At 44.4% G+C, this 27,176-nt stretch overlaps 1 protein-coding gene across 1 annotated transcript in view; it reads left to right on the top strand.

Moving 5' to 3' along the window:
* The window catches only part of igf1ra (insulin-like growth factor 1a receptor), a 125,328-nt gene that overhangs the window by 80,582 nt on the left and 17,570 nt on the right, over positions 1-27,176 (top strand). The window contains exons 3-10 of the mRNA XM_055934204.1: positions 5,830-6,136; positions 7,464-7,600; positions 8,770-8,914; positions 9,670-9,878; positions 10,025-10,151; positions 10,251-10,486; positions 10,705-10,872; positions 13,328-13,535. Coding sequence (XP_055790179.1) covers positions 5,830-6,136; positions 7,464-7,600; positions 8,770-8,914; positions 9,670-9,878; positions 10,025-10,151; positions 10,251-10,486; positions 10,705-10,872; positions 13,328-13,535 — 1,537 coding nt within the window. The remainder of the gene's footprint in view (positions 1-5,829; positions 6,137-7,463; positions 7,601-8,769; positions 8,915-9,669; positions 9,879-10,024; positions 10,152-10,250; positions 10,487-10,704; positions 10,873-13,327; positions 13,536-27,176) is intronic.

Here is a 27,176-nt window from a genome sequence, read left to right as displayed (position 1 = left end):
GACTGTCGTTTCTCTTTTCTTATTTCTTGCCATAATATGGACTTGGTCTTTTACCAAATAGGTTATCTTCTGTATACCACCCCTACCTTGTCACAAGACAACTGATTGGCTCAAACGTATTAAGAAGGAAAGAAATTCCACAGATTAACTTTTTACAAGGCACACCTCTTAATTGAAATGCATTCCAGGAGACTACCTCATGAAGCTGGTTGAGAGAATGCCATGAGTGTTCAAAGCTGTCATCAAGGCATAGGGTGACTACTTTGAAGAATCTAAAATATTAAATATATATGTTTAACACATTTTTGGTTACTACATGATTCCATATGTTTTATTTCATAGTTTTAATGTCTTCGCTATTATTCTACAAAGTAGAAAATAGTACAAATAAAGAAAAACCCTGGAATGAGTAGGTGTGTCCAAACTTTTGACTGGTACTGTAGATATCAATAATAAGGGATATCCGTATTACCGTAGACTACACCACTGCTGTCATCCTTACCTCCAAGCGTTTATTCAATTTGGATAATCTTTGGATGCCGACAGCAGTCGCACCATTGGAAGACATTGCTTGGACTGTAGCCTAAAAAATCCATCAAGCACATGTTGTGTGTCATCATAGTGGGCTCTGGTCAGACTCGTTCAGGTGGAACAAACTTAAACTTGCGCCACTTTTCAATGCTGATTTGAATGTCATTGAGAAAACAGAGAAGTGGCAATAATTTCCCCCCCGCAAATGTCCTTTCTGAAGTTAAATGTAATCCTCTAAGTAATTGTCTAGTTTTTCAAATGTATCAGTAATCTGATTACAATATTTTTTTGCTGGTAACGTAACCGATTACAGTTCCATTTTTTGTAATCCCTTACATGTCCATTACTCCCCAACCCTGGAGAGGGGGGAGGGGGCCGTCGGCCAGATGGTGGGTCACATCAAGTTCCCATAGGCTACTTAACACAAGATCGCAACAGCTCCCCATGATCACCCCCGCCAGTGAGCCTTCTCCATGCAAGGATCTGACACTCGCTCTCTGATGCAGATGCTGCTTGTCAGCCAAACCTCTCAGACCACTTATCTGCATCCTGGCCCTGCAGTAGCATTCCTGCAGCAAGATGAGCATTCTCATCCCTCTACTATAGAACTAGAGGATATCCAGGGTTTATTATAGCCTGTATTTGAGTCTCTTGAAGTGTGTTATTGTGCTGGTTCAGAGGATAAAGGGGTTAACATTCTACTCCTTGATTACTGAGCTGCCCAGAACACTCTGGGGATACTTTACATAGGCTCCTCCAGTGACTTCAGACCACAGGCAGCAACATATGACAGGAAAAACATCCAAGTGGGTCAATGGGCTTTTATATACAGCATCTCTGTTTTCCAGTCTGTTACAGCACTGATTTTACTGTAGCTCTTCGTTCATTCTCCTTTTATTACTTGGAGGGTACAGGAATGTGTGGATGTCTCTGCGGTGAGCCCACTCTCTGTCTCTCTCTCTGTGTTCATTGTGTTGTTTACTACAGAGGAGATGGACCGTGCTGCTCCTCACGTTGCAGTGATTTTGCAGCATGCAGCGGGGGCAGGCTGGGCAGCTGCAGTGTCTATGGCGTCTGACCTGACAGTTTTCACTGGGAGAGGGGAGGGAGAGATTGTGCAGGGATAACAGTATGGTACAAAACCCCTACACCCACCCCCCAACCCTCTGGTTCACTGCAGCAGGAGTGTGTTGTCAGCTCTCTCTACTGACGGTCACACATGACTGGGCACAACAACAATTTACAGCTAATATTTTCTAAGCCCAGTGTTTCAGTATCATAATGAACTCTTTAATTTTTAATGAAGGATAACTGAAAGTGCATTTTTTAAACTATATCTATTTACATTTTAGCCTCAATTCAGTGATATACATGTCAATTGTGATTCATCTCCTTTAGATCCAATACTGTGCAATATAGAGCACTCCTTCCAGATGAGGACTATAACTAACTCCTAAGTTGATGAGACATACTCTCTGACCAGTCCTGCGTGGAGCCCCTTCCTTGTTAGGTAGTCTGGTGGTCTCTTCCCTTTCCTCTGAAGCAGTGGAAACCCACAATGCCATGCATAGCTGTGTGTAGAGCAAGCAGCGTGTAAATAGGCTGGCTGCACTTGGAGCATCTATAAATACAGGATTGTATCCTTGATACCACGGGTTGTTTGGTCACACAGGGAAATGGGGTTTACTTATATGGATTGTTAGGCAGCAGCTCCCCCCTCTTCCTCCCAGCGGAAGGTATGCATGTTTGGAATTTCTCTTCATTGAGGAATCTGTTTAAATGATGCGGAACCTCTCCCAGCGAGGCCTCTTTGAGTTTGCCTGGGCTGCCCCCTTTTGACAGAGTTCCAAGAAATGAATGGCTTCCTGTTTTTTTTCTCCTCTCTGCTTTTCTTTCTCTCTCTGTTCACCTCCATCATGAAAATATGGGAATCAACTCCGAGATCAATGACTAATATGTGTTGGCATTGGATAGGCTAGTTAAAGGAAAAGCATTTATCTTCATGGAGTAGGTCCAGAATGGCTGGGTATTTATGGAGCATTGAGCCAGAGCCTGTTAGAGAGTTGGAATTGGAACGAGGAATGGTGTATCTATATATAGCTCATAAAAGGACCATTTGGCTATTTAAGGAAGTGTAGTTCTCATTTGCCACCCATACTCATTCCACTGTGATAGGGTTTAGAAAAGGTTTTCCCGCATTCACTCCTGTGTGCTGAAGGTGAGGAGATGATCAGTAATAAACAAATGATCACATTCTGGATGGCAATAAATGGAGTGATTAGCCGAAGTGTTGGCTAAAGGTATCAGAAGAATTAAAAAGGATCATGCCTATGTTGTTTTAACTAAATAGCTGAAAATGTTAGCATTTGTTGTTCATTACATTTTTTTCAGTTTTTCTGTTGATTACAAAACTCTGATGGAATGTTTGAGTAACCTCTTGTATGTTCAGCTTGTGATTTGACCAATGTGAGAAAGAATCTAAACTATTTGAGAAATGGTTAGGAGTGGGAATGATGAAAGAGTGTCCTCCCTTGTTAGGAAGATAAGTGCTAGGCTAGTTTCTACTGTGGGAGTATGATGTGTTTGCACTGCAGAATTGCTGTAGTGCATTGTCACGTTCTCCTTAACTGACACAGATGTTTGGTAAAACAGCATGCAATATTCATGTTGAGATTAGTTTAGCCCCACTCCTTCTCTCCCCTGATTCACAAGCACCGCTGATCTTCTGACACCAGAAACGTCTTATACAAGCAAACAAACTTGCCTCTCGAAAAAACACCCCTACTATACACACTCTCTCTCTCGCTCTTTCTTTTTCTCATACTCTTTCTCTCTCTGCATCACACTCAGTATACACCTAATTGAGTATCATTCTATATGTCAGTATGTAGATTAATTACCCCAATAAACACACAATGGGTGGATTTCCTCATTAGTGCTGTGGCATGTATAGGCCTGAACAGACAGAATGATGGAGACGTGTATGTGTGTTTGGCTGTGCCCGTCCAGCCTGCAGCGCTTGGCCCCAGGAGCCCGTTGCTAAGGAACCAGGAGTGTCGTCGTGTTGCTCGCCGTTGGCCTTCTCAGTTGGAGTTGGTATTTTACTAGATCCTCTTCACACAGGGGACAATCCTTTGCAAAAGCACTGGGTCACCAAGGGCTCCTGCACGTCAATTCACTTGGGCCCACACCCAGGCCTGTCTCTGTGTAGTAGACTTCCCTTGGCCTCCAGATTAGAGCTCCTATCATTGTGCATGAGTTACCATGGGGATATGCTACCTCACTTTCCCTCATGCATCCCTTGGGCCCCTGAAAAAGTAATTTTCCCTTTCCTGACCAAACTCAGGTGACCTTTAATACATTAGAACTAGTGAGTCTCCTGTCCTCCTCTTCTCCTGCCGGAGACATCAGCATATAGCACATAAGGATTATAATAAGCAGTACTAACTATGGGTTAATACCACTTAGGTCTAAACATCTTACAGCACAGGCCTAATACCTGGTCGGATATTCAGAGCTGATTACAGGCGGATTTAAAGTCTTGTAGTTGTAGAGTTGATAGGGCAGCAAATCCAATGGACTGTTTGGAGCCTGTCTTTCCTACTATTGTAACCAAAGTCAGTGTCTGTCTCAACCAGAGGGAATGCTTTGTTATTCATACCACATTGTTGTGCGGTTCAGTCCTTTTGCTATCCTCAGTAAACACTGACTATTCTGTTATTCATGTCGCTAAAAGCTTAATTTGAAACATGCCAGTGTTCTCCACACAATAATTTTACTGTTGATTTTCTCACGGTCTTGAAGGAAGTTCATCTGTCTTGGAAGCTGCTCTGGTAGTTTGGATAGGAGTTCTGAGCTCTGTAAGTGGTGTCATTTTTGTCCCTAGTTAAGGCACAATATTGGTAAACCAATGAAATACATCAATGTTGTTTCTCAAGCAATTGACTGAAAATCAGACAGCTCTGTCTCTGTCTAGCTGTCTGGGATTGTATAGCCTATGATGCATAAGATGAGGGTTTTCTTTGGAGTCTTTTTCTCTTGACTTGGGTGGTAAGTCCCTTAATAAAAAACATACTTGAATAAAGATGTGCACTGTAATCTGGTAGGGGTGCACTGTACTGTACGTCCGTAGGTTCTTCTCAGCGGGACCTCGTCCTGGAGCCCTCCACTGCTCCTGGAGTCAATGGATCTCCAACTACTGGCGAGACAACCTCTATTTCTCTCCACTCTCTCTTTCCCCTCCCTCAAATTCCCTTAATAGTCCCAAACAGCAATAATATGTATCTGTAGTGGGTCCAGCTCTGCAGTTTACTAACAAGGCTGGCATAGAGCAGCGTGGGGCCCTGCGCAAACATTCGACGCCCTGACGGCACACCACTTCCTCTCTGACAGCGCTCTACAGCTCCCCAGCTCTGCTCAGCGATTACCATTTTACAGCCCACTAATCCTAAAGCCTGCCTCTCCTCGACCTCCAACGAGCACAGAACAGGCTAGGCACGCACACATAGTGTGTAAACGCACACACACACACACACACACACACACACACACACACACACACACACACACACACACACACACACACACACACACACACACACACACACACACACACACACACACACACCGTCCAGCTTAATCCGAGTCTCGTCATGTCACCTATCCTCACTCCTGTCCTCAGAACACTTGATATAGGTCTAATAATAGTTAACCCATTTAACCGTTTTTCCTCTCCAGGGGAAGAAGCTCATAAATGTATTCCAGTCTAAAAGCCTTTTAATTTATTGTATTTCGAGACTGTATATGAGCTTAAACAGTGAGCTGTGCTTTATCTGTTAGCTGCATTAGTGTGTTTTAGTGTGTTATTGTAAAATGGTGACTGTTTACTCGGACCCTGTCACCCAGATCGACAGTAATATGGTGACTGTTTACTCTGACCCTGTCATCCAGACCTATAGTAATATGGTGACTGTTTACTCAGACTCTGTCATCCAGACTTATAGTAAAATGGTGACTGTTTACTCAGACTGTCATCCAGACCTATAGTAAAATGGTGACTGTTTACTCTGACCCTGTCATCCAGACCTATAGTAATATGGTGACTGTTTACTCTGACCCTGTCACCCAGACCTATTGTAATATGGTGACTGTTTACTCTGACCCTGTCATCCAGACCTATTGTAATATGGTGACTGTTTACTCTGACCCTGTCATCCAGACCTATTGAAATATGGTGACTGTTTACTCTGACCCAGTCATGTCATCTCACTAACCTGTTTCTCTCTGTGTTTCGCCCAGTGTGCCCAGAGAAGAAGTGTGAGCGGAGGGCATGTACGGACAGTGGTGAATGTTGCCATGCCCAGTGCCTGGGAAGCTGTACGGAGCCGGACGACGACATGGCCTGCGCAGCCTGCCTGCACTACTACCACGAGGGACGCTGCGTGCAGGACTGCCCCCCAGACACTTACAAGTTTGAGGGATGGCGCTGCATCACCATGGACCTGTGTGCCCGCGTGCACCTGCCCAGCGACTTTGACTTTGTCATTCACGAAGGAGAGTGCATGCCTGAGTGTCCATCAGGCTTTACACGCAATGAGAGCAATAGGTAAAAGAGCAGAGAGCACACTTCACCTCAAAGGCTCTAAAGGGCTCTCCAGGATCAAGCATGGTCCTGTTATGGGTCATCTATACTATTATATACAGCATTATTGTTACTGTATACAGTCCTCTGACATATTGGTTGTGGGGTGTCTCTGGCCCTGTGTTTGTTTTTTTGCATTATGAATTTGCATGCAGAGGTCTTCTGAATAATTCACCTCTATGTGAAACCCTTCCCCACCTGGTCCTCTCAGAGATTCAATGTGAAACCCTTCCCCACCTGGTCCTCTCAGAGATTCAATGTGAAACCCTTCCACACCTGGTCCTCTCAGAGATTCAATGTGAAACCCTTCCCCACCTGGTCCTCTCAGAGATTCATTGTGAAACCCTTCCACACCTGGTCCTCTCAGAGATTCAATGTGAAACCATTCCACACCTGGTCCTCTCAGGGATTCAATGTGAAACCCTTCCACACCTGGTCCTCTCAGAGATTCAATGTGAAACCCTTCCACATCTGGTCCTCTCAGAGATTCAATGTGAAACCCTTCCACACCTGGTCCTCTCAGAGATTCAATGTGAAACCCTTCCACACCTGGTCCTCTCAGAGATTCTATGTGAAACCCTTCCACACCTGGTCCTCTCAGAGATTCTATGTGAAACCCTTCCACACCTGGTCCTCTCAGAGATTCCATTCTTAAAGAGAAGCTTCAGGGATAAAAATGCTTCAGGCAGAAAGTCATGTTAGGTCATGAATGATTGAATCCTGTGGACATTCCATGTAATTCAGAATCAGAGGAAGATGCTGACCTCAGTGCCCGGTATACAAGACTCATCCATTGGTGCATTACCGTAAGATACAAAAAATACCTTGAGTGTTGCTTGAAGGCATTCAGGAGGGATTCCTCACAGCAGCGCTGTAACTCGGGACATTTACCCCATTTGACATTTCCCCTGTTTGAATAAGAGAATGTCTTTGTTTGTGACTCAGGGTAACTTGTCTCCATATTTAGATTTTCATTCTCCAAACATTCCATGTTGAGTCGTTGTTGCCATATATTTGTGGACATATCAGTCTTTTTTTTGTCTTTAGGGCCATTTAGTGAGTCACTCTCACGAAACCAAGGGTTCAATTAAGCACTCATAAAAGATTACACAGTTCATAAAGAAAGTGACCTTCTATTTCAAAGCAAACATTAGACACATTTTTTGAAATTTTGGGTGAGTTAGGGTGAGGCATCTTAATCTGGTTTCTTGGAAATTGTAATTTTGTAGCTTTATTTGGTTAAGGACATTCCTTGACTGTTTTCCCTCTTCTCTCTCTTCCTCAACCACAGTATGTTCTGCAGTGCCTGTGATGGCCTGTGTGATAAGATCTGTGACTCCAAGACCATCGACTCAGTGGATGCTGCTCAGTCTCTAATGGGCTGCACAGTCATCAAAGGCAACCTCCACATCAACATCCGCCGTGGCAGTGAGTACCAGTACCAGTACCAGTAACCAGGACCACTCAGTCTGTCTGTCTCCCCAGAGACCGGGAGGGAGCACGGAGCGCAGGCCCTTCAGACTCATACTGAACATTTGATGTGTTCAGTACAGTTGCCTGTGGGATTTGATGTGTTCAGTACAGTTGCCGTGGGATTTGATGTGTTCAGTACAGTTGCCTGTGGGATTTGATGTGTTCAGTACAGTTGCCGTGGGATTTGATGTGTTCAGTACAGTTGCCTGTGGGATTTGATGTGTTCAGTACAGTTGCCTGTGGAATTTGATGTGTTCAGTACAGTTGCCGTGGGATTTGATGTGTTCAGTACAGTTGCCTGTGGGATTTGATGTGTTCAGTACAGTTGCCTGTGGGATTTGATGTGTTCAGTACAGTTGCCGTGGGATTTAATGTGTTCAGTACAGTTGCCTGTGGGATTTGATGTGTTCAGTACAGTTGCCGTGGGATTTGATGTGTTCAGTACAGTTGCTGTGGGATTTGATGTGTTCAGTACAGTTGCCTGTGGGATTTGATGTGTTCAGTACAGTTGCCGTGGGATTTGATGTGTTCAGTACAGTTGCCGTGGGATTTGATGTGTTCAGTACAGTTGCCTGTGGGATTTGATGTGTTCAGTACAGTTGCCTGTGGGATTTGATGTGTTCAGTACAGTTGCCGTGGGATTTGATGTGTTCAGTACAGTTGCCGTGGGATTTAATGTGTTCAGTACAGTTGCCTGTGGGATTTGATGTGTTCAGTACAGTTGCCTGTGGGATTTGATGTGTTCAGTACAGTTGCCTGTGGGATTTGATGTGTTCAGTACAGTTGCCGTGGGATTTGATGTGTTCAGTACAGTTGCCTGTGGGATTTGATGTGTTCAGTACAGTTGCCTGTGGAATTTGATGTGTTCAGTACAGTTGCCGTGGGATTTGATGTGTTCAGTACAGTTGCCTGTGGGATTTGATGTGTTCAGTACAGTTGCCTGTGGGATTTGATGTGTTCAGTACAGTTGCCGTGGGATTTAATGTGTTCAGTACAGTTGCCGTGGGATTTGATGTGTTCAGTACAGTTGCCGTGGGATTTGATGTGTTCAGAGCTGGTGTTCTCACACGCTGACTGTTGTGTCTGAGTATGTGTTTGTTAACTTTCCCCTCTCCTCTCTCCAGATAACATCGCCTCGGAGCTGGAAAGCTTCATGGGGCTGATCCAGACAGTGACAGGCTACGTGAGGATCCGCCACTCCCACACGCTAGGCTCGCTCTCCTTCCTCAAGAGCCTGCGCTACATCAACGGGGAGGAGCTCATGGAAGGGTACGGCAAACCGCTCTCTGAGTCCGACCCGTGTCTGGGGATTAGGGGAAGTGTCAGCGTTTATCTTATGGTAGATGTATCCCAGACGGTTTTGAAAGCTTTGTGAATGATTTTTATATGTGGCTAGGGTAAGTAAGGTTCCAGCCATAACATTTTCAGTGAGGAATTCCCATAAAACCACCATAAGACAACATGGCACCTCTCCTTGTGATGTAATGAAAAGGTGGATGAGCTATCTATCTGAATAGAAACTCAGGTCTCCCAGCCTATTCTGGCTGTAGCATGACATCACCAGCGGCCTATCCCCTGTCAGAGATAGGGAGTGTGTTTCTGGAGATGACCAGGAGGGTCGTGGGAAAGCCTCTCAGGCCTCTTGTTGTCATCCCTCCCATGCTAGAGTTACAGCAGGAGGAGTGCTCTAGAGCAGCACTGGCATTCTGCTAGTTTCCCAGGTGTTCCATGGAGCTGAGAGGCTCTGAGTCGCTCTGTTTCATCTCTGGCCCTCTGTGTCCGTATGGCTCAGTGTTCGACAGACACAACCGCACAATGAAACCCGATCTACTTCCCTTTACACATCCACCAGATGGAAAACTAAGCCAACCACTCCACAACAGTTTGACAACTTTATCCTCAGTGCTCTATTGTGTGTTTAAAGTAAATCAATGGATGGAAAAGTGGTTTGGCCCTATTTATGCTCACAGCACAGCTACTAGGTGAATGAGGAAGTTAACACCTGTCTGTTGTCTCCTTATCAGGATGTATGCTTTCTCTGCCATCGACAACCAGCGCCTGCAGTACCTGTGGGACTGGACCCAACACAACTTGACCATCAGGGCTGGGAGGCTGTCCTTCCGCTTCAACCCCAAACTCTGCATGTCTGAGATACACAAGATGTGGGAGATGACGGGTATCACTGAGAAGTTTGAGGAGGACGATTTCCGAAACAATGGGGACAGAGCCAGCTGTGAGTACACCACCGGACATATGGAGTGGGATTACTTTAACTTTCTATGCTCATTCAGTACTTGAGTTAATACAATGTAGTATTTTATCATATCACTATTGAGTTTCCTGTAAGGGGGATATCTAAGATGTGGTTTGTGTTTATAGGTGAGAGCCACATCCTGAAGTTCAAGTCCAACAGCACGGTGAGTAACCGGATCAAGCTGACCTGGGAGCGCTACAGACCACCAGACTACAGAGACCTCATCAGCTTCATTGTCTACTACAAGGAGGCGTGAGTGCTCGCATATAGCACACACAGATATTACACTATTTTACTATAGAGCCTCTATACTTCACATTTACCGAAGGTGGTGTTTTTCATGCATTCCAGACCGCACCAGAACATCACAGAGTTTGATGGCCAGGATGGGTGTGGCTCCAACAGTTGGAACATGGTTGACGTGGACCTGCCTCAGGACAAAGAGATAGACCCTGGCGTGTTGCTGTCCCCACTGAAGCCCTGGACCCAGTACGCCATCTTTGTCAAGGCCATCACCCTTGTCGTGGAGGACAAACACATCCCGGGAGCCAAGAGTGACGTGGTCTACATACGTACCAGACCCTCAGGTAAGACAGTACTAGGCTACAGTACAGCTTATGTAAACAACAGCAAGTCACCTCAGCCATGGACAAGTTTTCACCCAACTAAGATCAACTGAAATACTTCTTATCAGAACTTCATCAAATGTATCCCTCTTACTTAACGCTTCATGAAAACTACACATTTTCAACTGTATAGTAAACACCACTCACAACATTTCAACATTTGTGTGTTTTTGTCACAGAGCCGTCTATGCCAATGGATGCCCGTGCGTATGCCAACTCATCCTCAAAGCTGGTGGTGAAATGGTCACCTCCCCTCAACCCTAACGGCAATCTCACTTTTTACCTGATCCGCTGGCAGCAGCAAGCTGAAGACAGGGAGTTGTACCAACACAACTACTGCTCCAAAGGTCAGCATTCCAACCCCTCTTCTTATTCAACCCGTTCTGTATTTTTATCTGTGTACATTATGGAGTCGATATAATGGATTTTTGCACTGATTCTCCAATACAAGTACTGTTTCTGTTCTAACCTTGTATTCTTACTTACTTACTTACTTACTTACTTACTTTATTGTCCCCATGGGGAAATTTTGTTGCAGTGTCATGTACACATTTAAAGTGGCGTTAAATACAAAACAAGATTGACAAGACAACTTTCAATAACAGTCACGCACCAATAAAAATAAAATAATAATAATAATAGTAAGAAATAAGAAATAAAACATTTAAAACATTAAAAAATGTTAAAAACATTTAAATACAAAAAATTAAAAAAATTAAAAATTAAAAAATTAAAAAAGAAGAAGAAAAGACTAACCTGCTGGCCTTACGGGGTCAATGGGAACATTTGCCCGAGCTATTTAAGAGGGATATCACACCTGGCACAAATGACTGTCTCGTTCTATTTTTCCTGCTGAGGGGTGCCCTATACCTGCGCCCAGAGGGGAGTAATTCAAAGTCCAGGTACAGGGGGTGACTTGGGTCTAAAATGATTTTGTGAGCCTTACGGAGGGCCCTGACCTTAAATATCTCATCCAGGCCTGTCTGTTTGACTCCAAGTACCTTACTTGCTGTGGTAATAATCCTTCTCAGCATGTTTCTCTGACTGACAGTGGCATTGCCAAACCAACAAACAATACAAAAAGTTAAAATACTCTCAATAAAGGATTTGTAAAACAGAGTCAATATAGTACAGTCTATATTAAAAGAACCCAACTTTTTTAGAAAGTACAGTCTCTGTTGGCTCTTTTTGTAGATCTGGTCTGTACATTTACTCCACTGAAGCTTACTGTCCAAAAATACACCGAGATATTTATATTCCTCTACAATTTCTATATTCTGGCTTCTGATAGATGTTGCAGAGGTAGGTGTTGTACGCTTCCTGAAGTCTATGCACATCTCTTTGGTCTTGTTAGTATTGAGGACCAAGTGTGATTCCTCACACCACTCTACAAAGTCATCTAGGACCGGGCCATGATGTTCCTCGTCATCATGCAACAGGCTGATCAAGGCAGTGTCATCAGCGAACTTAACGAGGTGTCTGTCAGTATAGGAACTAGTACAGCTATTAGTGTACAAGATGTACAGAAGTGGGGACAAAACACATCCCTGAGGAGAGCCTGTGTTGGTGTTGCGTATATCCGACACATGGGGACCTATTTTGACTCGCTGTGAGCGTTGGCTCAGGAAGTCCAACAGCCACAAAACCAGCCCCCCATCTAAGGAAAAGTCCCGAATGAGTCTCTGTGCCAGAATGTAGGGCTGGATTGTGTTGAAGGCAGAAGAAAAGTCAACAAACAGAACCCTGACATGGGATTTGGCACCTTCTAGATGTCTATAGACCATGTTAAGGAGGGTAAGAATGGCATCATCAACTCCTCTGCTGGTCTGATAGGCAAACTGAAATGGGTCGAGGAGCTTCTGGGTGACACTGAGAATATGACTTTTCACAATTTTCTCAAGGCATTTCATAACTAAGGATGTCAAAGCGACAGGGCGATAGTCATTCAGCACAGAGGGATTCGATACTTTAGGAATTGGTATAATTATTGATTTTTTCCACAATACTGGAACGTGTTGCTGGTTGAGTGAGGATTGGAAAATGTCTGTAAAAACACCAGACAGTTGTTCAGCACAGTGCTTTAACACATGCCCACTTATTTTGTCTGGGCCTGGGCTTTTGTATGTGTTACATCCCCTGAACAACTTTAGAACATCAGACTGTTGAACAACAACTCTCTCAAACATTTGTAATGATGCTTCCATTTGTTTTACCTCTGGCACGAAGTTGTCTGATTCAAATCTTGAGAAGAAAACATTCAGTTCATTAGCCATGTTCTGGCCCTCATATCCCCCAAGGTCAGCACTGATCTTTCCCCTGCCTATATGAGGGGCGCTAGCCATGGATTTAATCCCTTGCCAGGCCACCCTTGCGTTTCCTGAGGAGAGGGTCCTCTCCACCCTTTGCTTGTATGCCTCCTTGTCCACCAGTATCTGTCTTTTTATCTCACGTTGTACATCTCTTAAAGCCTGTCTATCACCTCCAGCATAAACTGCCTTCTTCCTATCAAGTAGTGATTTTAGATGTTTTGATACCCAAGGCTTGTTGTTAGGGAAGATTTTGTAGGTCTTAGTAGGCACAACTGACTCAACACAGAAGTTTACATAGTCTGAAATAACCTCTGTGAGTTCATCCAGATCAGAGCTGCTGTCCTCAAATACCTCCCACATTGTACAGTCAAAACACCCCTGGAGACAAGTATTCAGATCTCCTGTACACACCACCTTATTCCCCTTCTGTTTGTGCTTTCTTTGGGGAATGGAATTCACTAATGGGTCCTGTTCCCCTCCCACTGTACAACAGAGCTAAAGATCCCCATCAGGATATCAGCCACGGGGTTGGCAGACATGGAGGAGGACACCAAGCCCACCAAGTCTGACCTGTCTGGGGGGGATAAGGGCCCTTGCTGCCCCTGCCCCAAAACCAAGGAGGACCTGAAGGCAGAGATAGACGACGCCTCCTACCGCAAAGTCTTTGAGAACTTCCTGCACAACTCCATCTTCACCCCCAGGTAGGTGCCAGACAGCAGGCAGCCTCCCTCTATGGAGAGAGATCACACAACAGTAAGATAGTAAAGCTCTACCTAAAACCTTCCCCATTGTTAACAGCTTTTGGACCAAACCCTTCTCTGAGGCTTTGCAGATGATTATCAAAGAGCTGAGCTCACAATCTGGGTCCTGTTTTCTTTAATAGCCCAGAGAGAGATCCAGGGTCAGGACACAGTGGTGTTGTAATTACCCATTCCTGGGACTGGGACTGACAGGATCTAAACATCATCAGGGTTTAGAGGGAGGGAGGGAGCAGAGGGGAGGGAGGGGGGGAGCAGAGGGGAGGAGGTAGGGAGGGAGTAGGGCTGGAACTGTGTCAGAGGACCCTGACAGAGAGAGAGACACGGGTGCAGGGATCAAAGGCCTGCTTACGGCACTTGTGGATTCCATCACCATGACGACAGCAGCGGCAGGATATTAAGGCCTAGCAGGCTGTAATTTAGGCAGCACAAACAAACCCGGGGAGAGGGATCTGATTAATGAGTCTGAAGGGCCTGCGCTCTGCTCGCTGGGCTGGCTGCACACTATAAGCCCGTTAGCCTTTTGTTTGCCAGAATGGGGACTGACATCTGTGTTGTGTTATCATTTTACCTTGCTCGTGGCTACGGATGCTTTACAGTTTAAAGACTCCAACCCATTCCCACACACACACTCACTCTTTGTCATACACACACAGACACACAGATGTACTCACTCACACTGAGAGACTGATTGTGTTTTGAAATTGAGCCTTTTTCAGGGTAAACTCAGGCCACTTGTTTCCACATACCAGATGGCAGATCGGACTGTGTGTGTGTCTGAGGTAAATGAGTGCATGAGCAGTACTGTGTTTGTGTATTCAGGGTACAGTTTTGAGTATTCACTGAATTAGTACCAGTTCATCTCAAAACAAATGGAATGGAAAACAAATTCTAGTCCCCTAGTTAACCTCCAGAGTGAAGCCTCTGGTGCTTGATAAATCCCAGTGCTTATACTTTGTCCCGACTAGGGCTATTGCGGTGACCGTATTACCGCCACACCGGTGGTCACGAGTCACGAAGGCAGTCAAATTCCATGTGACCGTTTAGTCACAGTAATTAGGCTTCTCCAAGCTCTGATGCTGCTGCTGGTCATTAGTAGACTACCAAACCTGCCAACTGCCTGGTACTCAAATCAAATCAAACTTTATTTGTCACATATGCCGAATACAACAAGTGTAGACCTTACGGTGAAATGCTTACTTACAAGCCCTTAACCAACAGTGCAGTTAAAGAAGAGTTAAGAAAATATTTACCAAATAAAATAAAGTAAAAAATACAAAATAATAAAAAGTAACACAATAACATAACAATAACGAGGCTATATACAGGGGGTGCTGGTACCGAGTCAGTGTGTGGGGGTACAGGTTAGTTGAGGTAATTTGTACATGAAGGTAGGTGGGAAGTGACTATGCATTGATAATAGACAGCGAGTAGCAGCAGTGTACAAAACAATTGGGGGGGGTCAATGTAATAGTCCGGAGTAATCCATTTGAGTAATCATTCAGCTGTTTTATGGCTTGGGGGTAGAAGCTGTTGAGGATCCTTTTGGTCCTAGTTTTGGGGCTCTGGTATCGCTTGCCGTGCGGTAGCAGAGAAAACAGTCTATAACTTGGGTGACTGGAGTCTCTGACAATTTTATGGGCTTACCTCTGACACCGCCTATTCTATAGGTTTTGGATTGCAGGAAGCTTGACCCCAGTGATGTACTGGGCCGTACACACTACTCTCTGTAGCACCTTACGGTCAGATGCTGAGCAGTTGCCATACCAGGCGGTGATGCAACTGGTCAGGATGCACTCGATGGTGCAGCTGTAGAACCTTTGAGGATCTGGGGTCCCATGCCAAATCTTTTCAGTCTCCTGTGGGGGAAAAGGTTTTGTCGTGCCCTCTTCACAACTGTCTTGGACCATGATAGTTTGTTGGTGATGTGGACACCAAGGAACTTGAAACTCGACCCGCTCCACTACAGCCCCGTTGATGTTAATGGGGGCCTGTTCGACACACCTTTTCCTGTAGTCCACGATCAGCTCCTTTGTCTTGCTCACATTGAGGGAGAAGTTGTTACCCTGGCACCACACTGCCAGTTCTCTGACCTCCTCCCTATAGACTGTTGTGTCGTCAGCAAACTTAATGATGGTGTTGGAGTTGTGTTTGGCCACGCAGTCGTGGGTGAACAGGGAGTACAGGAGGGGACTAAGTACACACCCCTGAGGGGCCCCAGTGTTGAGGATCAGCGAGGCAGACATGTTGTTGCCTACTCTTACCACCTGGGGGCGGCCCGTCAACAAGTCCAGAATCCAGTTGCAGAGGGTGGTGCTTAGTCCCAGGGTCCTTAGCTTAGTGATGAGCTTTGTGAGCACCATGGTGTTGAATGCTGAGCAGTAGTCAATGAACAGCATTGACATATAGGTGTTCCTTTTGTCCAGGTAGGCAAGGGCAGTGTGGAGTGCGATTGAGATTGCATCATCTGTGGATCTGTTGGGGCTGTATACGAATTGGAGTGGGTCTAGGGTATACAGGAGGATGCTGTTGGTATAAGCCATGACCAGCCTTTCAAAGCACGGGCGGTAATCATTTAGGCAGGTTACCTTCACTTCCTTGGGCACAGGGACTAAGGTGGTCTGCTTGAAATATGTAGGTATTACAGATCAGTCAGGGAGAGGTTGAAAATGTTTGTGAAGACACTTGCCGGTTGGTCCGCGCATGCTTTGAGTACACGTCCTGGTAATCCATTTGGCCCCGTGGCTTTGTGAATGTTGACCTGTTTAAAGGTCTTGTTCACATCGGCTACTGAGAGCGTTATCACACAGTCATCAAGAACAGCTGGTGCTCTCGTGCATGCTTCAGTGTTGCTTGCCTCGAAGCGAGCATAAAAGGCATTTAGCTCATCTGGTAGGCTCGCGTCACTGGGCAGTTTGCGTCTGGGTTTCTCTTTATAGTCCGTAATAGTTTTCAAGCCCTGCCACATCCGACGAGCGTCAGAGCCGGTGTAGTAGGATTCAATTTGAATCCTGTATTGACGCTTTGCTTGTTTGATGGTTCGTCTGAGGGCATAGCGGGATTTCTTATAAGTGTCCGGATTAGTGTCCCGCTCCTTGAAAGCGACAGCTCTAGCCTTTAGCTCGATGCGAATGTTGCCTGTAATCCATGGCTTCTGGTTGGAATTTGTACGTACGGCCATTGTGGGGACGACGTCATTGATGCACTTATTGATGAAGCCGATAACTGACTGAGGTGGTATACTCCTTAATGCCATTGGATGAATCCCGGAACATATTCCAGTCTGTGCTAGCAAAACAGTCCTGTAGTGTAGCATCCGCGTTATCTCACCACTTCCGCATTGAGCGAGTCACTGGTACTTCCTGCTTTAGTTTTTGCTTGTAAGCAGCAATCAGGAGGATAGAATTATGGTCAGATTTGTCAAATGGAGGGCGGAGGAGAGCTTTGTATGCATCGCTGTGTGTGGAGTAAAGGTGGTCTAGAGTTTTTTTCCCCTCTGGTTGCACGTGACATGCTGGTAAAAATTTGGTAAAACTGATTTAACCTCTCTTGGGTATGTGGGACGTTAGCGTCCCACCTCTTCAACAGCCAGTGAAACTGCTGGGCACCAAATTCAAATACAGAAATACTCATTATAAAAATTCAGAAAACAAAACATATTTTACATACATAAGATGAACGTCTTGTGAATCCAACCACGGTGTCAGATTAAAAAAATTCTTTACGGCGAAAGCATACCGTGCGATTATTTGAGAACATAGCGCACTAGACAATTCATTACAAACAGTAACCAGCCAAGTAGAACAGAGTCAGAGTCAGAAATAGAGATAAAATGAATCCCTTACCTTTGATGATCTTCATATGGTTGACTCAGCAATCATTAATTTACTCAATAAATGTTTATTTTGTTCGATAAAGTCTCTTTATATACAAAAACCTCAGTTTTGTTCTCGCGTTTTCTTCAGTAATCCACAGGCTCAAACGCAGTCAAAACAGGAAGACAAAAAAATACAAATTGTATCCGTAAAGTTCATAGAAACATGTCAAACGATGTTTATATTCAATCCTCAGGTTGTTTTTAGCCTAAATAATCTATAATATTTCAACCGGACAATAACGTTGTTTATTTAAAAGGTAAACAAGAATTGCTCTCTCTCTGTCGAGCGCATGAAAAAGCTCTGCGACACTTTAGCATCCAGTCATTCCGAATGCTCTTATTCCCTCATTTTTCAGAATACAAGCCTGGAACTATTTCTAAAGACTGTTGACTTCTAGTGGAAGCCATAGAAACTGCAGTTTGAGTCCTAAGTCAATGGATACTTTTATGGCATTGAATAGAAAACTACAACAACAACAAAAAAAACTACTTCCTGAATGGATTTTTCTCAGGCTTTCGCCTGCCAAATCAGTTCTGTTATACTCACACTATTTTAACAGTTTTGGAAACTTTAGAGTGTTTTCCATCCAACTCTACCAGTTATATGCATATCATATTTTTCTGGGCCCGAGAAGCAGGCAGTTTAAATTGGGCATACATTTCATCCAAAATTCCCGAATGCGGCGCCCTACCCTAGTGAAGTTAAGTTTGCCTGCATTAAAGTCCCCGGCCACTAGGAGCGCCACTTCTGGGTTAGCATTTTCTTGTTTGCTTATGGCCTTATAGAGTTGGTTGAGTGCTGTCTTAGTGCCAGCATCGGTTTGTGGTGGTAAATAAATGGCTACGAATAGTATAGATGTCTCTTGGTAGATAATGTGGTCTAGAGCTTATCATAAGGTACTCTACCTCAGGCAAGCAATACCTTGAGACTTCTTTAATATTAGACATCGCGCACCAGCTGTTATTGACAAAGACACACACCCCCGCCCCTCGTCTTACCAGATGTAGCTTCTCTGTTCTGCCGGTGCATGGAAAATCCCACCAGCTCTATATTATCCATGTCGTCGTTCAGCCACGACTCGGTGAAACAAAAAATATTACAATTCTTAAAGTCCCGTTGGTAGGATAATCGTAATCGTAGATCATACATTTTATTTTCCAATGATTGCATGTTAGCAAGTAGAATGGATGGCAGTGGGAGTTTACTCGCTCGCTCGCCTACGAATTTTCAGAAGGCAGCCTGATCTGCATCCTACTTTCCTCCGTCTTTTCTTCACGCAAATTATGGGGATTTGGGCCTGTCCCCGGGAGAGCAGTATATCCTTCTCATCGGACTCGTTGAGGAAAAATCTTCTTCCAGTTCGTGATGAGTAATCGCTGTTCTGATGTCCAGAAGTTATTTTCGGTCATAAGAGATGATAGCAGCAACATTATGTACAAAATAAGTTTAAAAATAAGTTACAAACAACCCCAAAAAATTACAAAATAGCACAATTGGTTAGGAGCATGTAAGATGTCAGCCATCTTCTTCGGCGCCATTAAAAAACACTCTATTGTCCCTCTAGTCACTCTGACATCAAGGCAAATGTAATCGAAAATCTAATAAAACACTTCATGAGAGCTCATGAGCTCATGTTGCGCAACATGTCTATAGGTAATGTAATTACGTGAGAAATGGTGGCCTCTATTAAAAAGAGGAGGATCCCATTAGCTTTCTATAGGCTAGACCAGGGCTGCCCAACCCTCTTCCTGGAGATCTACTGTCCTGTAGGTTTTCAGTCCAACCCTAATTTAGCGTATCTGATTCAGCTAGTTAAGGTCTTGTTGAGCAGCTAATTAGTAGAATCAGGTGTGTTAAATTAGGGTTGAACTGAAAACCCACAGGATGGTAGATCTTCAGGAAGAGTGTTGGGTAGCCCTGGGCTAGACCTACTATATTTGTTTCTCAGCTTTCCTAATATTAAGCAAATATTAAGCACATTGCTTATCTTTACAACAGGAGTATAGCCTACCTGGCTGGCATGAAAATAAACCACGGGAAAAGCGTCCTCCATTTGCTATTTAAGTGCAGAGACGGCATGCATTTTTTCCCCCTGCCCCCCATTTCGAGACAGGTGCATGATAATGGTCAATTCTAATTCAAAACATATTTCACATATATATTATTTAGCATATGTAAAGACAAGATTAAATCAAGAATAGTCTGATGGGTGACAATATTAGCATATCACTTGTGAATTATACTATATTAACACTTATGAATGATGTCCAGCTCATGTAGCCTAGCCCATAGGCCTATATGTTTTGATAAGGTTTGTATCACAACTAAAGTGGCCAAGTAACTTCTTAAAATTAAGCACATTAATCTGCTTTACAAGGGGTGTAGAACCTGACTGGCATATATAAGCAGCGCCTCAGTTTCAAGTTTGGGGAAGATAATTTTCACCATAAAAATGCACCTTTATATTAAAAGCATTACATGCATGCACTTTTGATAATGATGTTTTCTGCTAATGGAACATTTGTGCTTATAGCCTACTGACGTGTGCACATTGCTGGGCTTATAATGTGAAGGAATAGCCTAATAGTTTATCAACATTTTAAGCTAAACGTTCTGATCTGTTGCGTCAGCCTCATTTTTTAAATGCTTGTGGTTGTATTAATTTGGGATCTATCGCATCCCACAACTGTCCCAGACTATATTTGTAATATTTATTTCTCGCACAGAATAGAATAGGTTGACTTTTGTACTATGGGGGATAGTAGATTGACATAGGCTAGTGCTTTTAGTGTTCTTTAGGCCTACTCATCTTGTTGGCTGACGAAAAGTAAATGGGGACAGTTCATCCAATATCTTCAATATGCACCTTGGAGTTGGATAAGGACGCACACAGTTGCGTCCCCGATGTGTCGGTCTTCACTTGTAGCCTTTGAGAAAGACCTGATCACGTGATGGAGAACCATGTGAGTGAGAAGAGAGGTGTTTTGGAGCAGGCAGCATTTAGGGAGAAGGGCTGCAAAATGCATAGATTTATTTTAGGGTGCATTATGGCCACACAAGGGTGATGCCGCCTGGAAATTCGAGGCATTATTGAGTACTTCTCAAATTGTGAATGAGAGACTGACGAAGTGTGTACAGCCTGCGCAAATAAGAAAGCAGAGCTCATACCTTTCAAGAAACTTTAAAAAAATCATCATTAGATTCTGATCACGCAGCCTTACAGTGTATTAAAAATCAAACATATCGCCCAACGTTTGTAAAACAACTAAAGTTACATTAATAAATTAAGCATATAGGAATACCCATTTCTTTGTTAACCGCTCAACACAGAATAGCCATGCACACTCCCTCAAATCGTTTGGAGAAAATTTATATTTTATTCACCTTTGTTCAATTGTATTCTTAAGAATATAAAATAATGCCACGGAATTCTAAGCAAATCTTGTCTGATAAATTAACTAGTGTAGCCCACAGCCATTTGGCATAGTCACATCAGGACTTAACATCAGGACAACTATTTTGTTCTTCTGAAATAGACTACATTTTATTCATATAATGTTTCTTTAGACCTGTCTAAAATGATAAATGGATTTGTTGTGAAGGTGTAGGCTATATTACATGGATTTATTAGACTTTTAAAAATGTATATGTTCCAAAGGTCTGCATCAGTGGCTTGTAGGCTGTGTGTGGAAGCCAGGAGATGCTAAATGTGTTTATGTTAATTAACGGTCAATTACAGTGAGACCGACAGTTATTTGCTTGACAATCATCGGCTGATGAGATTTCGTGACCGCCACAGACCTAGTCCTGACTCCAGCCTGCTTGGTACAGATTGCTCTTTATCACCTGCTGGGCCAAGCTCATGCATTCATGTAGTGTTATGATGCCCTTTCCTTCTCCTCTGTGATGCGATCTTTCACAGTATTAAAACAATATGTCCAACTCAGAAAATAAACAATAAAACAAGACCACTATTGTTACTAATTGTTTTCATTCTCTCTCTTCCCTGCATTTGACTGTGTTGATTTGTTATAGTATAGCTGTCTAGGAAACCGAGGAGTACCAGGTCTCTGGCTTGCCTGCCTACCGCTAAAGGCTATTATTGTGTATGCACAGGCCCTCCACCACAACAGAGACAGCATTATCATAGAACACTCGAGGGAAGTGCCTCTGAATTAGTGTGAGTTTATTGAAAAGTTCAAGATTTACGGAGAAGGGGCGAGGGAGCGAAGGGAGGGGGAAACAGAAACAGAGGGAAGAGGAAATGTTTTCCATTCTGTCGCCCTCCTTGCTGCTCTCCCTCCTCCTCCACTCACACGCTCTCTTTGTCCGCGGTGCAGTTCGGAGTGACCGGCTGCCAGGAAATGTACAGCGAAGCCATCTGGAATTCAAATAAATGAGAGGAGAGAAGGGAAGGGAAGATCCCCTTAGAGCTGGCCAGACCAGTGAACACTATTCAGTGGGATAGACTGACTGGCTCGAGTAGTGGAGTAGAATAGTCAGGGGACAGGGATGGGTGATGACCGATTAGACTCACTGACTGGACATCAGCTGATTGGGCTGTTGCAAACATGACCTCATGTAGAAGGAAGTACAGTAAAGGTTTCTGTGTGTTTTGTCCTGTTGTTGGCACTGCCCTTAGCCTCTGGTTATCTCTCTGTGTATCCTTCAGACACCACTAGCTTTGATACTGTATATGAGCATGAAGTAAAAAAGTATTGGGTCCCCTTCCTCTGGCCTCACTTTTCACTGGCATGAGAGACTGCTGTGTTCAGCTGCTGTGGTAAAAGAGTAGCGTTAAATCACGCTGTTCTGGCTCCAGACAGAGTGTGCAGTCATGTCCCACTCAGGATCCCTCGCACAGCAGAAAAGGTGAGAAAGTAGAAGTGGAGCTGGGGAGGGAGGACACCAGCTGTAGTCAGCACCTGGTTAGATGGTCACGCTTCAGCTTCAGTTTTCTGTCTGGAGTTCATCTGAGGACAGGTCTGCCCTTGCTATGCTCTGCCTGGCCCTGGCAGCTCTCTGGCATTCTTGCTGTCTGTCCCCTCTCCTGGGCACACTGGCACACGGGGGGGGTCTACCTATCACCCCTTTCATTCATATCGGGGGTGACCCAGTCTTCAATGGCAGGCTGTCTTGTGCTGTCTTCCAAGCACTTGTGTTTTATATAAGATGTTCATTAAAGCTGTGCCAGTCCTCAGTGCTGTTGTGTGTATCGTTAATAGTAACTAATACTTTTGGAGAGAGCTGGACCATGGACTTTGCTGGAGCAGTTAAAATGGTCAGAATGGAATGTTGACAGTGGTGTGCGATGGCTACTGTTTTCTTCCCACAGATCTGTCTGTCAGCTGTGTTTTTCCACTCACAGTAAATACTATTTTCCCGTGGGTGCACCGGTCAGTCTCAAGGTCTTTTGTCACCTGCTCATAATATTGTCATACTCACAAGGAATAGTTCTGAGAGGACATTGACATTGGCTTTATACAGTTCCTAAAGGTCTAGATGCTGGAATGTAAAATAAAGCAGAAACAACATTCTCTTGGATGATTCTTGTGTAAAACCTGCTGGCCGGTACTGTTAGGTGAAGTTAGAAAAGGATCCTTAGGAGGTCACAGTCATTTCAGATAAACTCATCAGTCATTCACTAATTTACCTCTCCTTAAAGACTCAGCTAAGTAAAGATTAACCAACATTATATATTGACTTTATCTTTTCCAAGTGTACTGCAAATACCGCATGAATCTAAATATATTCTGGATTCACTGTCATTTGGTTCAACATATACAGCACATCCCACTACTGTCAGACAGTCCTGTATTCTCCTTAGCCCAGTTAACTGCACTGTGGGCTGACTGTTGAATTCTTTCAGAGACTCAGAGAGAGCCAGTCGTTATGCGTCTCCTAAAATGTGACTCTAGGTAAGGTCTGCTCAGCGTCCCCCGTGTGTTGTGGAGTCCCAGTGGCCTCACCTCGTAGCATCTGGTGAGCTGCTGCTGCCGCTGCCTACATGTTGTCAGTGGCTCCAGCTAGGGTCCACCTACAGTCGGCCGGCTCTCCATCATCACACCATCATCCTCCTCATCATCCTCATGATTGTGTATACATCCATCTCCATCACTCCATGAAAGAGGGCAGGTTCTCGTGTTTGCTCTTTTGGGTGAAATTTACCATTTTGATTTTGTGTTTATTGCTTTATTTACCTTATTCTTTATCATATGAAAACTACCACTATGCATCAAACAGGTGGTTATTATTCTCCCATGACTTTTCCCTGAGCAGTGAATTTGTCCTGTGGATGAGGACATGTAGGCTAACAGAGTCGGTAGGGGTCTGTATGGACAGGCAGGCTGCTGACAGTGTGGGGATGTGTGCTCTCTCTGCACTTCTCTCTCATCCCTCTGACCTCATCACACCACACAGCTCCACAGGGAGCAGACCACTGCAGGTGGACAGACACTGCAACAACAAATAACACCAGGCCACTTCAACATACTGTACTCTACTCTCAGTTGAGTTGTATCCCACTGGAAACTGTCATTTTACTACATGATATGTACTTATGACTACTTCTTATTCCCATTCTGGATTCTTGTAGAGGACCCCACCCTGTCCAGTGAGGTTGGAGGGGATGTTTTTGCTCAGTGTGACCTTGTGTCGATGACGTCATGTGAGCGGTGTATGTAGGCTACAGTATACTGTATGTACAATATTGTGTGATGTAGTGATGGGGGAAGAATTAGATACAGTAGAGTATCGCACCATTGTTTTTGACGATATTATATCGATTCTATGACACCTGTATTGATTCTCTAAAAATATTGTCTGCACTTGCGCCAAAACTCAGGTATTTCTCCTTCTCTAGCTTTTTTTCGCCATCTTCTATTTATACTGAACAAAAATATAAATGCAACATGCAACAATTTAAACAACAATTTACTGAGTTACAGTTCATATAAGGACATCAGTCAATTGAAATAAATAAATTAGGCCCTAATCTATGGATTTCACGACTGCATGAGCACAGCCATGGGTGGACCTGGGAGGGCATAGGCCCACCCACTTGGGAGCCAGGCCCAGCCAATCAGAATACATTTTCCCCACAAAAGGGCTTTATTACAGACAGAATTACATCAGCCGTCCAGGTGGCTGGTCTCAGGCGATCTTGCCGGTGAAGAAGCCAGATGTGGAGGTCCTGGGCTGCCGTGGTTACACGTGGTCTGCGGTTGTGAGGCAGCTTGGACGTACTGCCAAGTTCTCTAAGATGGCATTGGAGGGGGCTTATGGTAGAGAAATTAACATTAAATTATCTGGCAACAGCGCTGGTGGACATTCCTGCAGTTAGCATGCCAATTGCACACTCCCTCAAAACTTGAGACATCTGTGGCATTCAAATGTATTTTAATTTTATTTATATAGCCCTTCTTACATCAGCTGATATATCAAAGTGCTGTACAGAAACCCAGCCTAAAACCCCAAACAGCAAGCAATGCAGGTGTAGAAGCACGGTGGCTAGGAAAAACTCCCTAGAAAGGCCAAAACCTAGGAAGAAACCTAGAGAGGAACCAGGCTATGAGGGGTGGCCAGTCCCCTTCTGGCTGTGCCGGGTGGAGAATATAACAGAACATGGCCAAGATGTTCAAATGTTCATAAATGACCAGCATGGTCAAATAATAATAATCACAGTAGTTGTCGAGGGTGCAACAAGTCAGCACCTCAGGAGTAAATGTCAGTTGGCTTTTCATAGCCGATCATTGAGAGTATCTCTACCGCTCCTGCTGTCTCTAGAGAGTTGAAGACAGCAGGTCTGGGACATGTAGCACGTCCGGTGAACAGGTCAGGGTTCCATAGCCACAGGCAAAACAGTTGAAACTGGAGCAGCAGCACGGCCAGGTGGACTGGGGACAGCAAGGAGTCATCGTGCCAGGTTGTCCTGAGGCATGGTCCTAGGGCTCAGGTCCTCCAAGAGAGAGAAAGAAAGAAAGAAAGAGAGAAAGAGAGAATTAGAGAGAGCATACTTAAATTCACACAGGACACCGGATAAGACAGGAGAAATACTCCAGATATAAGAGACTGACCCTAGGCCCCCCGACACATAAACTACTGCAGCATAAATACTGCAGTAGTTTACAGGAGGGGTCAGGAGACACACTGTGGCCCCATCCGATGATACCCCCGGACAGGGCCAAACAGGCAGGATATAACCCCACCCACTTTGCCAAAGCACAGCCCCCACACCATCAGAGGGATATCTTCAACCACCAACTTACCATCCTGAGACAAGGCCGAGTATAGCCCACAAAGATCTCCGCCACGGCACAACCCAAGGGGGGGCGCCAACCCAGACAGGAAGATCACGTCAGTGACTCAACCCACTCAAGTGACGCACCCCTCCTAGGGACGGCATGAAAGAGCACCAGTAAGCCAGTGACTCAGCCCCTGTAATAGGGTTAGAGGCAGAGAATCCCAGTGGAGAGAGGGGAACCGGCCATGCAGAGACAGCAAGGGCGGTTTGTTGCTCCAGAGCCTTTCCGTTCACCTTCACACTCCTGGGCCAGACCACACTCAATCATATGACCTACTGAAGAGATGAGTCTTCAGTAAAGACTTAAAGGTTGAGACCGAGTCTACGTCTCTCACATGGGTAGGCAGACCATTCCATAAAAATGGAGCTCTACAGGAGAAAGTCCTGCCTCCAGCTGTTTGCTTAGAAATTCTAGGGACAATTAGGAGGCTTGTGTCTTGTGACCGTAGCGTACGTGTAGGTATGTACGGCAGGACCAAATCGGAAAGATAGGTAGGAGCAAGCCCATGTAATGCTTTGTAGGTTAGCAGTAAAACCTTGAAATCAGTCCTTGCCTTAACAGGAAGCCAGTGTAGGGAGGCTAGCACTGGATTAATATGATCAAATTTTGGGGTTCTAGTCAGGATTCTATCAGCCATATTTAGCACTAACTTAAGTTTATTCAGTGCTTTATCCGGGTAGCCGGAAAGTAGAGCATTGCAGTAGTCTAACCTAGAATTAACAAAAGCATGGATTAATTTTTCTGCATCATTTTGGACAAACAGTTTCTGATTTTTGCAATGTTACGTAGATGGAAAAAAGCTGTCCTTGAAACAGTCTTGATATGTTCGTCAAAAGAGAGATCAGGGTCCAGAGTATCGCCTATGTCCTTCACAGTTTTATTTGTGACGACTGTACATCCATCAAGATTAATTGTCAGATTCAACAGAAGATCTCTTTGTTTCTTGGGACCTAGAACAAGCATCTCTGTTTTGTCTGAGTTTAAAAGTAGAAAGTTTGCAGCCATTCACTTCCTTATGTCTGAAACACAGGCTTCGAGCAAAGGCAATTTTGGGGCTTCACCATGTTTCATTGAAATGTACAGCTGTGTGTCATCCGTATAGCAGTGAAAGTTAATATTATGTTTTCGAATGACATCCCCAAGAGGTAAAATATATAGTGAAAACAATAGTGGTCCTAAAACGGAACCTTGAGGATTGTGTTGTGTGACAAAACTGTACATTTTAGTGGCCTTTTATTTTTCCCCAGCACAAGGTGCACAATCATGCTGTTTAACCAGCTTCTTGATATGCCACACCTGCCAGCTGGATAGATTATCTTGGCAAAGGGGAAATGATCACTAACAGGGATGTACAAAGAATTCTGCTCAAAATTTGAGATAAATAAGCTTTTTGTGTGTATGGA

This window comes from Salvelinus fontinalis, chromosome 9 (genome assembly GCF_029448725.1).
Source record: "Salvelinus fontinalis isolate EN_2023a chromosome 9, ASM2944872v1, whole genome shotgun sequence".
Lineage (NCBI taxonomy): Eukaryota > Metazoa > Chordata > Actinopteri > Salmoniformes > Salmonidae > Salvelinus > Salvelinus fontinalis.
This window is presented reverse-complemented; position numbering and strand designations above follow the sequence as displayed.